Here is a 12,565-nt window from a genome sequence, read left to right as displayed (position 1 = left end):
TGGGGCAAGGGCCGCATACTTTTTATTAATATGGTAAGGTGAGGCTTAAGACTCCCGACTCCACTCCGCGCGGTACCTGAATGCTACTCTGCCTCTCCAGCAGCGCCGCCTGCAGCTCCAGCAGCGCGGCCCTGAGCGCCACAAGTCTGTCGGCGAGCTCCTCCGCCTCGTGCCTCGCTCCCCCCGCGTCGCCCGCCTCCCTCTCCAGCCACGACACCTTGCGCTCAATCTCGCCCAACATCGACTGCAACAACAGTCGGAGGTGAGCTCTTTATTCAAACTCGCCCTGCTCTGGCAAGCAACGCGGAGGCACTTATCTCCACCGGAGGCTCTCTGTGCAAGTGGTGGACATTCCACATTCCTACGGTAGAGGGGTGGGGGGGGGGGTACGCCATCCATAGGATGACCACTAGAGACTTCCCACAGAGCGGTATTGATTTTACTCAACCCAAAGGTATGACGAGTTGACTCATTCCTCCACCATAATTTGAACTGTAAATACAAAAACTGCAAGTCGAAAACAATAACCACAGCACCACCTGGCTCAGTGGTCTATCCCGTCTAATTCCACTGCACTATATGACCACATGAACCCTTGCGGGGAAACACAGGCCAATGCATTTCAATGCCTCGTGTGAACGCACAGTCGCAGAGCCACTGGGGGGAGATTAAATGTCAACTACGGTAATTGAGAGTACTTTCTCACGAGGATAAACCCTCAGTGTGCCCTGCACCCGCTGCGTCGATGGCACCGCTTGCCTGGCACTCGAGGAGCTGCAGTTCCATTCCCGCTGGGCTGTCGGCCGAGGAGCAGGCGCCCACCCCCAGGGCCTCGTGTTGCCGCTGCAGCCACGCTTGCAGCTCGGCAGCCTCCTGCTCAAATGTCTGCAGCGTGCGCCGCTGCTGCAAGTCGGCGCTCAGCCGCTCCTGGCACAAACACACACCACCACGCGTAGCGCCAGGCTATGGCTCATTGCCACAATTGACACTCTCCTTTCGCATCATGCTTCGTTATTGCCGTCGGCTTACGATGAGGCTTTGGCTCAAAAATGCAGCTATTTAATTAGGTGTAAAACGCACACAAATTAGGTGCTAAACACACGATTGTTCAACGTGACAAATTGCCTCACCGGCGACACGGCTGCAACCGCCACACGCTACTTACACTAACCAGCACCGGGGAGTGACGCGACGAATCGGAGCATGTTGCACTTTTTGCAATGGGCTGCAGTGAACAATGAGAAAACAGAAAGCAAAACAATGTGCAGATGCAGCAGTAGTAGCGGAAAGAAAAGAAGAACAATGCGAAATTGAGAAAATGATATAAAAAATAATTTTGAAAATGTATAAATGTGGAAAGTGACTCACAGAGAAGAGAAAGGAAGGGAGGACTTTGGAAAGGAGTGTACGGAAGAAGCTGGAGGCTTGGGCAGGGGCTGTGGTTGTATTCTCTAACGTGACGCGTTCCACGAATGAGTCGTCCTCTGCGGAACCCTCGTCAGGTGACGCCGCGTCAGGTTCAACGTTAGCAGCACGGCAGGTCTTTTCCACGTCGTCGGCTTCAGGAACATGCTCAGTTTCTTTGAAAGCAACTTCGTTGTTTTGTGTCAGTGAGCTCTGTGCACCGTCCAACTCCGGCATTAACGAATAACCTGAAGCTTTCACACCGCCGTCCGATATCCTACGTGGAATTTCTTTGAGTCTTTCAGTATTGTGTGTTGACGCGGTAATCGACTCGGAGATGGCGTGGCGTTTTGATTCTAAGTCACTGTCGGGAGAATCAACCGTTTGCCACAAAGGGTGCCACTGGCTCCCATAACCAAGGCGTGCTTGGTCAGGCGAAGTAACGCCAGAATCAGTTACGGCTTTTTCCTCATCATTGCTGTTTGCATTCGTAATGGGAAAATGCTGTGCTTTTGGATATATAGCACTATACTCTGCATGCCTATCTACACTTTCTTCACAGGGAGGAGGTTGGCAAAACTCCAAAGCGACATCACCCGCGGATGTATAACCCTTATCTGGAAAAGTATCGACTGCCCCAATGCTGGATTCGTCATGCTCCGCTTCTGTTCTGCTAGCGCTGGATATAGTGACATAACCCGACGAAACCGAACCGACAAAGCTCTCCAAACTTTCATCAGATTCCGGAGTAAAGACAGTGTAACCTGGTCCTTCTGGCCAACTTTCTTGAGAAGCACATCTGGCAAGTACAGTGGCCTGATTCACGTCTGTCTCGGGCAGGAAAATCAGCTTTGAATCCCCATGGGTGTCCACTTGTTGTAGACCTCCAGTAGAAAATGCATGACAGATGTCAGCTCTCTCTACGTCACCACGCGAGTCTGGCGGTGATGCGCATGGCAGCGTAAGAGCAGACCCTTCCCCCTGGTGCATCGCCCCAGCACAAAAGTCATGCTGCCCTGCCTCGTGTTTTGTCAGTGCATCAGAGTGCATTCTAAGTTCATTACCATGAGGAGGCAGCTCAAGTGGGTGACAAAGGGAGTCTGTATGTACATGTCCACCAATGTGCGTGGAGACAACTTCACTTTCGCTTGCAGCAGCTGCCTTTTTCTCAGCACCGACTACATCTCTGTCTTTAAAAACCTCGGTGCCTGCAGCACCATCATTCGACTCTTTGTAAGAGTGCTCTTGCTTCATCTCAGTACATATATTAGGAAGAGAAACTTTGATATTATTTGGTTCTGCCAATGCCATACTTCCATAATTTGAGAAAACACTGACATCTAACATCGCAACGCTTCCCAACTCATTTCTATCGGTTTCTACATTTGCAGAACTGTCGACTTTTAAACCTCCGCTGTCATCACAATACGTAGGAGTGCTTTCTGAATCTTTGCGGATTAAACGTGTGTCTGCATCACTGCTTTTAGTTACACCGAAAGAATCAATTGCTGAATATTTGCCAACATCCATCTCTGCGCTGAAAGAAGTGGTAACGTTGTTTTCACCAACACTGGCAGCTGTGTAACTACCAGAAAACCCATCGCTTTTAACTTCAGGGAACAGCCCGGTTTCTATGTTCTCAGTAATTTGACTCTTTATTCTCTCCAACTGTGAACCATGAGAAGCATCGGGGCAAGTTCTCGAAACGGCTTCAGCCAGTTGGCGAAATTCACAAATGTCTGCACTGCTACTCACTTGGGTTTCATCACTCTCACCGACCGACCCGTCCTGACCGCCTGGAACGGGCTTCGTCCTCTCTTCTTCGGCGTCGCTGGCCTGCCCACCGCTCTCTGTGACACGAGCGCTAACCAGCTGCGGCGACGCTGCTGCTGCTGCGTGTAGATCCAGGTGCCCGCGAGCGCTAGTTTCACCCCCTGCTTGCTCGCGCGCACGGGGCGTGGAAGCAGCACCATCCTGTCCGAGCGCATTTGCCGTTGCGGCACAAACTGCCGCGTTGCTCACGTTGGTGCCAACCTCACTCCCAGCATCTCGTGCGCCGCCCTCAATGAAGACGTTACCTTCTGCTTTCAACGAGCTTGAGTCAGGTGGTAGAGAATCGCCTCCCCTAGTTTCAGACAGTCCAGCGACCACAGGTGAGGAGCGCTCGGAATTCTCCGCACCTTGCTCTTCTCGTGCACTGGCTGGCCCAAAGCGTTCGTCTCTGAACAAGTTTCCAGCAAAACCAGGCTTGGTAGGCGCCAGCAGGCTTGTTTCACCGTCATTCTCTGACAAGCAAATGCCAGAATCTTGTGCCGACTCCGTATTGTCATCGCGAGGGTGAAAACCTCTGCTGGCCGTTTTGCTGTTGCATTCGGTTTGCATATTTTCTTCTCCTCCTTCTCCTTCTGCAGCGAACGCACTTCCTTCCGCGTCGGCACTATCTCTAACGTCGACGCGTCGAAGGTGTGCAGGATGAGCTGCGCCTCTCTCCGTCCGTGCACCAGTACTCGATTGCAACGGTTCGGTCCCACCGGTGAGCACATCGGCCCCGTTGTGAGAACGCCGGGACGGCGCAAGCGTAGGCCCGCCCGCATTCCCATCCGACGCAATCATCACGCTGCCCCAGGCTCTGGCTCGAGGCCCAGCCACGTGCCTCACATCGCCACCCTCAGCGTTGTCTGTGCCCAGACTAATCTCGTGCTGTAACTCCGCCGCCGCCTGCTCCTCGGCGTGGCGTCCAATTACCAATTCACTCGCGCTTAACAGAGGCTTGGACCAAGTACACGACACAGGAGGGGGAGGATATAATGAACAATTATGAGCACAGGATAGTGAATAAGAAAATAATTATTTCATATGCAGGTTTTAGAGAATGAGTAGACAAGAAAAACTGTAAAATAGCGTCCACATGAAAAAGCCGTAAACACATAGGAAGGTGCAAATGAAGGCAGTCACCGATGAAAATCACATGAAGATTTTGAAATGTTGTCTGATGTGAGGAAGCATAGTTTGGAAGCTGCACACTCTTGCAAAGGAGGTGCTCCATCTCAAGGGATTTTTCAATTTAAACACTTTAACATGAAATAATACGAAAAAAAGTTACCGTTACACAATGGAGAATGGTAGTGTAGCAGTGAGCGCGCTGCGCTATGAACCCGGCGACCCGAGTTCGATTCCCGCTGACGGCCAACACCCAGTGATGATTATCTGAACCGGTCGCTAGGTCGACTCAGCCTCAAATGAGTACCTGGTGCAGTGTGTAAACATCGGCACTGGGGAGACAAAGGCGGTCGGGCGTGGTGCTGGCCACCCACCCCCTCGTGTACCGTTCCGGCCTTCATAGGTGCTCGCTAACAGCACTTGCCCCTACAGTCTGTTAAGGCTATACGGGGGATCTTTGTTGTGAGAACAACAACTCCTCGTAGAAAGTGGCGCCTATCTTGCGCATGCCGATTGACGGACGTTCGATGTGCAACACCATGGGGCGGAAGGACCACTCCGGGATCGTTTCCGATCCTAATCACCTCCAGCTTCTGCTGCTGCTGCTCTGCGCGGGAGCGCAGGGTGGCGGCGCGCTGCGCCAGCGCGGTGAGCTCGGCCTGCGTGCGCAGCTGCTCGGCCGTGTCTCCCTCCAGCGTCTCGTCCACCAGCTCCTCGGCGAAGTGGGTCTGCAGCTCCAGGACGCCGTCCTGCACGCTGCACACATCCTCTTGCACCCGCTGGGTGGGGGGGAAAGTATGGGGTGGGGGGGGAGGTAGCGGGTGGCGGAAAGTGTGAAGAGGCAGACAAGAGATGAAGAGAGAGTTTGAGATGTGCGGCTCCTTGCGTACTCAACATTCGCTGTCTTTTCAAAAGGCCCCTCAGAGGCCATGGAACGCCGCTACAAGACAAGGGCGCCTTTTAAAACAAAACCGAATGTGATCAATTACTCACAAAATGTCACGATCTCTTACTTGAATAATTATGAATGCAATGAAAAACATTGCATTTTTTAGTGAACCACATAAAAGATAAATGTAATTGGACATGAAAGGATATTTGCATACCAGTACTCCGATACACTATAAGTGGTCTAACTTCACTGTGGGAGCTGAGCCGAGGTTTGTTTGGGTAAATATGACCACACGACAGGAATTGCACAACTTACTTACCTGTTACAACATCAGCCAAACCCTAGGGCCACTTGTTCTGCACGTCGACATTGAGTGCGTGGCTTGCACGACATTTGTACCAGTGCATATCAGTTATGGTTCCATTCAACTGGGTATGCGCATGCTACAACTTGCCCTCCATCCAACATGATTACGACACGGTGGATGCACGTAATGCCTTAACAAGTGGAGGCTTGGCTGCACGCAGCGTCAGCTACAAAAGTTCTACGGATTCATCTCACCAGTAACTCAGCCAGCCGTGCCTCGGGGCTTCCACCACCCAGTCCCCAGCACCTTCAGCAGGGCCTCAGCCTCCTCCATGCGAGCGGCGAGGTGCAGCACGGAGGCCTCGTAGGCCGTTCCGCTCTCCCTGGGCCTGCGACCCTGGCCACGTTAACGACAAGGAACGAAATGAAACTGGGCCACACATTTCAATGAGGCACTGGGAAAGCAGCAGTCTCAACGTGACCGTTTTGAACATCGCGTGCTGGGCCTGTTGAGACTGCATGAATTAAGTCTGGGAAAAAACAACCCCTGTAGGTTGGTACTCAGTGCAAAGTGGGTCATGCCATTGCAATGCGTCACACTTTTTAAAATTAATTCAAACAGAAAGGAAAAACAAATAACTCATTAGAAAACGCCTCGGATAATATAAGGCCGTGAATGTTGATCACAAACTCGATTGGCCTCTCACATTTATGTTGACGATCGGGCTTTATATAATCACTGCCGGTAACCTATCGTACAAATTAAATTTGGAGGTTATCAGAAGTAAGCAAGTCACATCTTTAATAGAACGTTGTGGCTTGCACGAGGCGAGCTCACAGCAGGTTAAAAGAAAAAAGAAGGCCTGGAATACCACCTTCCAGCTGAGCAAATAAATTATTAGACACAAAGCACACCTGGGTTCAATTTGTTTTGCACACGCGGCTCGAAGGGGAAGGAGCACTTATTTTCATCAACTGTAGCCAATGACAACGGTGCAAACTGTGCTGACAACTGTTACGTCCACGAATCGGTAAATGCTTATGAACACAACTCTTGCTGGGTATTCTTGACAACGTGCGCCATATTTTTGGTGTTCTCGTGTGGACAAATGACTGACCAATGATGACGCAAATTAATAAGCTTGTGTTATTTCAGACCTGTGACCGTTTAAAAAGAGGATTTATTTTATGATACTTTACCTTTAGACGATAATCTTCATGTTCACAGCAAGTAAAATAAAAACATGTACAAATGAACATAAACAAGTGGATAGTGCAGATATGGTGTCACGTTTAACATAACTTCTCTCTGATAGCCATGCTCATCCAACAGTACAGGACCAACGAGACACAATTACTTTGGTATATCATTCAGAGAGTGAGAAATAAGGTCCATGCTGGTATCACAAAAATAAAAATGGGGTTTAAATCCATGCCTCAAAATGTCATGGATTTCCCATGTTACCCATACAATTCTGGCTAATACCGGCGCCACCATCACAGGATAGGACAGGAAGGTGTACGGCAACTCCAGGATCTGGCAGATCAACATGGGTCACCAAAAGCAGTTTCAGGGACCATGCTTTACCGAAGTGAACCAAGGAAACGGAAAAAAAAGAAATCAAAGTTCCATGCTGCTCGAGGGGCCACGGGGTCATGGAAGATACAATGAAGACATGCCATGCCCTCATCCCCGGAGAAGAAGCCACAGGAGCCGCCATGCTGCATCCACAGTGTGCAGAGGGAAGTCTTGCAAGACAGTCCTTCAGCCACAGCCAAGCTAGACCACCCATGCCAACCACCAGCAGTGGGACCTTCGCTGGTACCTGGCTTGTGGACAGGCTCGTAAATGAGCTGTGGATTTTGGTCGGCGAGAGGAAGCGAGCTGGAGAGGCCACCTCACTGGCCTCGTCTTCTTCCCCAGACTCCTCGTTGACGGGTGTCAGCACGGTGTGACAGCGGCCAGCTGTCACCTGCCGTGAGCAGCCCCCGACCCCAGTTCAAGAAGAGTCAACCACAACTCGCGCTGTGTCACGGGAGACCCGCCGAAGATGCACAGGACACTCTGCCAACGGCCAAGCTCTGAGCGACCGCGCTTATTGTGCGCAACGTGTATCGTGTAGCGCAAAATGCTGACCATGCCGTCTCCTTTGGGAAAAATCGCCACACGATTTCTATGCGCATTGTGGGACAAAACGCGCGTTGCATTTTGGGCGGGTCAAATTTTTTCTTACAACTGACACGCACAAACACACATTTTTACAAAGCAATGCCGGAACATGAGAGCATCACAGAATTTCCATGATTTTTTTGCCTTTTCACAGAATTCATTACATCGGATGATTGGAGGAAATAAAGTTGGGATTTCAATGGGCTTCCCTTACGTCAGGAACGGCGTCAGCAGGCACTCCGTCACCATGACGACAGTGGTTCTCATATTACTGGCAAAATTGTGGCGCTGCCAATGGCTTCCTCACCATGACGACGGAAGTGCTCAGGTGGCGCGGTGATGCATGTAACTCCATCTCGTCGTCGTCGTCGTCCCCATCCCGCGAGGATGTGTCTCCCCCATCCTCGTCGACTGTAAGAAGCATGGCCGCCTCCCTTGTCTGGATGAGCAGGTGTCGGCTCTGTGCCGTTAGCTCCAGGATCCGCTCCTTGTAACTCTGTATCCTGTCCGATATCTCCTATTCCCGCATAACACAAAGGAAGAGGCAACATATTCACATTGGCATCAGCCTACAACAATGACATCCAGCAACCGCTATGGCAAAGGAAATCATATCAAATGGGTATTTTACTAGATTTTGTCGTCTAGTCTTCTTTAACACGTAGGCATTCGCGATCAATATTATTCATAATAAACTTTTTGGGTTTAGATCGCGTTATTTATAAATGTGTCATAACCCTCCACCACCTGACATGGCCAATCAGTAAAAAAGTGTCACGTTGACAAAAGACAAATAGTTCACTACTTTAGCCCACCGGTGTGTTGAAGAGTGAATCAACATCAATTACAATTTTTTAGTACGACGTCTCGCTGGTAATTATATCCAGCATCATCGGGTAATTTGCCAACCAAATTGCCCAGTGGGCTAAAGTAGTGAACTATTTGTCTTTTGTCAACGTGACACTTTTTTTACTGATTGGCCGTGTCGGGTGGTGGAGGGTTACGACACATTTATAAATAACGCGATCTAACCCAAAAACATTTATTACGTCTACTATTTTACTTCATAAATCACACTTAATGATTATGCACTAATGTTGTGCTTAAATCCCAATGTAGATTTTACTCAGCTTCATGATGCCTCTGTGGTCCATCAAATGAACACTGTTTAATGGGACATTCACAGCAGTTGTCCTTTTGCCAAATGATAACAATGCAGAAGTTCCACCACTGCCTCTTGACCATCAACAAATATGAGCATTGCCCAACATTCACTTCAGCCGGAAGACATTTTCACCGTAACTTCTCAAATAATAGTGCTCCTATGGCTCCTGCCAGGCCTTCCAAGGGTACACCTTATGTTATTTATACAGTCACAATATATTGCTCATGCATACATTTGGAACGGCAAGGCTCTGATGTAAACACAGTAGTAGTCGTAGCCGTTTGGCCTGCACTTCGCTCGTGTCATGGGAGTCTGCAGTAGCGTGCCTCGGCTTCCCGCATAAGCAGGGTTGCCTCCTGTCCTGATTTTCCCAGGATATTACTCTGATTGAAGTCGCAGTCCTAAGAAATCTACATGTCTTCCCGAGACATTGTCACTGCGGTTTTGCAATAGCAACGGTGGCAATCTACACGTAGGCCTCGGCTTCACACGCAGGCCTCGGTTGGCCGTGGCCGCGCGAGGTGCGAACGTCACCTCATGGCGCGCGATCTGTGCCGTGAGTTCCGCGACGCTGCCCGGGCACACGGGGCCCTCCTCCACCTGGAGCCGCGCCTCCTCCAGCAGGCGCTGCACGCGGCGCACCTCGGCCTCCTGCCGCTCCACCTGCGCGTCTGCCTCCTAGCAGTCGCCGTACACGGCACAGACACACGACGCTGACGCGAGCCCTGGGTAGCGCCGGTGCTATTGCTACCACTACTCATACTGCAGCACAATACAACTTTGAATAAATGATTTCCACCTCCCGGCCCCTCCAAATTTTTTTTTTAATTGCATCATTGGTATTGTGTCATGATAGGAATGTTTCCCTATGGAATACTACAGCGAGCAGTGTATCACCCCGTGACAGAGAATGGCTCGAGAAGATGATGTCAGAGAACTACTTCTGAAGACTCTTCAGAAAACCCCTTTGTCCACGCTCGGGGCACATGTTTTCATCATCTGTAAATCTGATTCGCACTGGACGTGTTGTGTTAGAGTATTTGACTCACAATCATTAACTTAATTTAACTCAATCCTATTCAGAGCTCAACCGAGCTTATAATTCCTACAAGTTCGACAAAAATAAGTACCAATTAAGAGCTGACTCATTCCTCATCAGAGGGAGACTTCACTGAACAATTGAATGCCGATGAAATACCACTGCAATATATGTTTGCGGTTGAGCTCTATAGCTCCCTGATGTGTTTCCGGATTGTACCACGCGCTGTTCAGCATGATGTCCGACACTTTCGCTCCTTAAGTTCCTGAAGAAGCTCCCAGTACATGGCGTAAATCGATGGACGCGGAGCGAAAAGTCGAACACCATGTCAAGCAACGTTTTGCGCAATGGCCACTCGCGAAGGCCGTGGCGAGCACGCACCTGCAGGAGGCTGACTTGCCGGATGAGGCGGTGCTGCAGGCGGCTGGCCTCGTCCTGGAGATGGGCGGCGGTGCCCAGGATGGGCAGCGAGACGAGCACCTCGGCCGGCACGCGTAGCCCGCCCTGCCGATGCTGCACCGCCGCCACCTTCTGCTTGAACAGCTCCATGTCGGCCAGGAGTCGCTGGGTGTGCGGCCGCACGAGACACGATGCACCAGTCAGGACAAAGTGGCGTGGCGAGTCGACGTACAGAAACGTTCGCTCGATCATAGTATAAAACACAGGGGGGCGTGTTCCAAATGACCAAAGCGATGTCTACTGTTAGCAACGTTGAAAGCGTTGTAGATTAATCAGAGTAATCAATAAAATGTATTGTCGACCATTATATGCCAAAGTAACCCAAGATCATTTTCTGCAATGTGGTGTGATATTACACAATTAGAGCCAATACCACAATGAAGACCTCCGCAAACTGATTTCGCAGTGGCTGCTCTCAGAATGCCCGTCCTGCGTATATTTCCGTGCGAACTCTCTACAAACCTGTCTGTGCACGAGCTGCTCCTTGAGCGCCAGCTGGGTGAGCTCTGGGGAAGCTGAGCATGGCCTTGGCCTGTCTCACGCTCGCCTGCAGTGACTGCACTTCCGACTCGAGCATCTCGATGTCCTGAGCAGATCCACGCCACGCGACACTCCACTTAAGAACAAAAATCTCTCAACACATTCCACTGTGAAAATCCACCACCGGTCTGCTCGTGTTAGAAAGCTCCACCATACGAAGCCAATTGATTGACACGGTTGGCTACGTACGGCGCGAAAGAAGTTCAACATACAAATGGACATAAAAGGGCTCTATGTGCAAATTTCACATCAGTGCTGAAAATATGACTTCAGAGGGCTCTGACCTTGGTGGCATCCAGCAAGAGCTGCAGGCGGGCCTGGAGGACCTTCTGGAGTGAGGCCATGCGTTGGTCAAGCTCCGTGATCTCCTGCACCAGGTGTTCCACCTCATACACGGCCGACAGGACGTCCACCTTGCCCAGCATGGCCTCTAGGTCCACCAGGGTCTCGGCCGACTCATGCAGAATGGTCTGCAGAGATGACCAAGGCCCCAGTAAAAATGAAAGTGACGTTAGTCTTCTTTGGTTTTTTTGGTAAAGTCACGTATAAAAATAAAATAATAAATTAAATAATAGCATACGACGTTTCGATTGCAACACAAGCAATCATCATCAGGTATAATGAAATAGCGACATAGAATATAACCAGAAAACTATAGACAGACATATAAGCAGACAGATATCACCAAGATACATAGAGAGAGCAACCCAGGTACAGAGAGAGGTGATCGTCTCTGTGGGGTGGCCTTAAATAGACAGAGGGGGGCGGAGGCAGAGAGAGGGAGGGGGTAGGGAAAACATTTACATGTCAATGAGTACGAAGGGAGGGGAGTAAGGTAAGCAGGCTTAGAGGGAGACAGAACACACTAAATTAAATAACCTAGCAAAGTATCGAAATGTTATGTAAAACGACACAGAGAGTCGGTCAACACACAATTAACGCATTGCCTGGTCGATTACGTATTTCAAAGATTGCTAAGTTAGAATTTAAGTGTGAAAATTCCAAAGACAGACAAAACATAAAAAAAAGAGGAACGGAGACACACAGACAGAGCAGAACCTAAGAACGATACAAAACGAGTGTAGACAGAGAAAATTACACTAAATATACAGGCAGAGAGAGAGAACAAGAAACCCAGAGAGAGAGAAAAAGGTAAACTTGGAACTTCCCCGTAGAAGTGGTTCAATCTTAATTTTGGAGCTTTCGTGACTGCAGGAATTATTCTTTGGTTTTTTCGGTAAAGTCACGTATAAAAATAAAATAATAAATTAAATAATAGCATACGACGTTTCGATTGCAACACAAGCAATCATCATCAGGTATTTGAAATACGTAATCGACCAGGCAATGCGTTAATTGTGTGTTGACCGACTCTCTGTGTCGTTTTACATAACATTTCGATACTTTGCTAGGTTATTTAATTTAGTGTGTTCTGTCTCCCTCTAAGCCTGCTTACCTTACTCCCCTCCCTTCGTACTCATTGACATGTAAATGTTTTCCCTACCCCCTCCCTCTCTCTGCCTCCGCCCCCCTCTGTCTATTTAAGGCCACCCCACAGAGACGATCACCTCTCTCTGTACCTGGGTTGCTCTCTCTATGTATCTTGGTGATATCTGTCTGCTTATATGTCTGTCTATAGTTTTCTGGTTA

The 12,565-nt window shown here is 49.6% G+C and overlaps 1 protein-coding gene across 1 annotated transcript in view; it reads right to left on the bottom strand.

The window, feature by feature from the left end:
• Positions 1 to 12,565, bottom strand: part of SYNE1 (spectrin repeat containing nuclear envelope protein 1) — a 163,708-nt gene that overhangs the window by 58,793 nt on the left and 92,350 nt on the right. Inside the window, 12 exon segments of the mRNA XM_061558914.1 lie at positions 77 to 244; positions 760 to 927; positions 4,929 to 5,123; positions 5,798 to 5,836; positions 5,838 to 5,939; positions 7,369 to 7,515; positions 8,020 to 8,229; positions 9,412 to 9,555; positions 10,298 to 10,480; positions 10,838 to 10,891; positions 10,893 to 10,961; positions 11,200 to 11,385. Of these exon segments, the coding sequence (XP_061414898.1) occupies positions 77 to 244; positions 760 to 927; positions 4,929 to 5,123; positions 5,798 to 5,836; positions 5,838 to 5,939; positions 7,369 to 7,515; positions 8,020 to 8,229; positions 9,412 to 9,555; positions 10,298 to 10,480; positions 10,838 to 10,891; positions 10,893 to 10,961; positions 11,200 to 11,385 (1,665 nt within the window).

Source organism: Lethenteron reissneri, chromosome 25 (assembly GCF_015708825.2).
Source record: "Lethenteron reissneri isolate LAM-NWPU_2019-01 chromosome 25, ASM1570882v1, whole genome shotgun sequence".
Taxonomy (NCBI): domain Eukaryota; kingdom Metazoa; phylum Chordata; class Hyperoartia; order Petromyzontiformes; family Petromyzontidae; genus Lethenteron; species Lethenteron reissneri.
The sequence above is the reverse complement of the archived record's forward strand: the minus strand, read 5'-3'. Positions and strand labels throughout refer to the sequence as shown.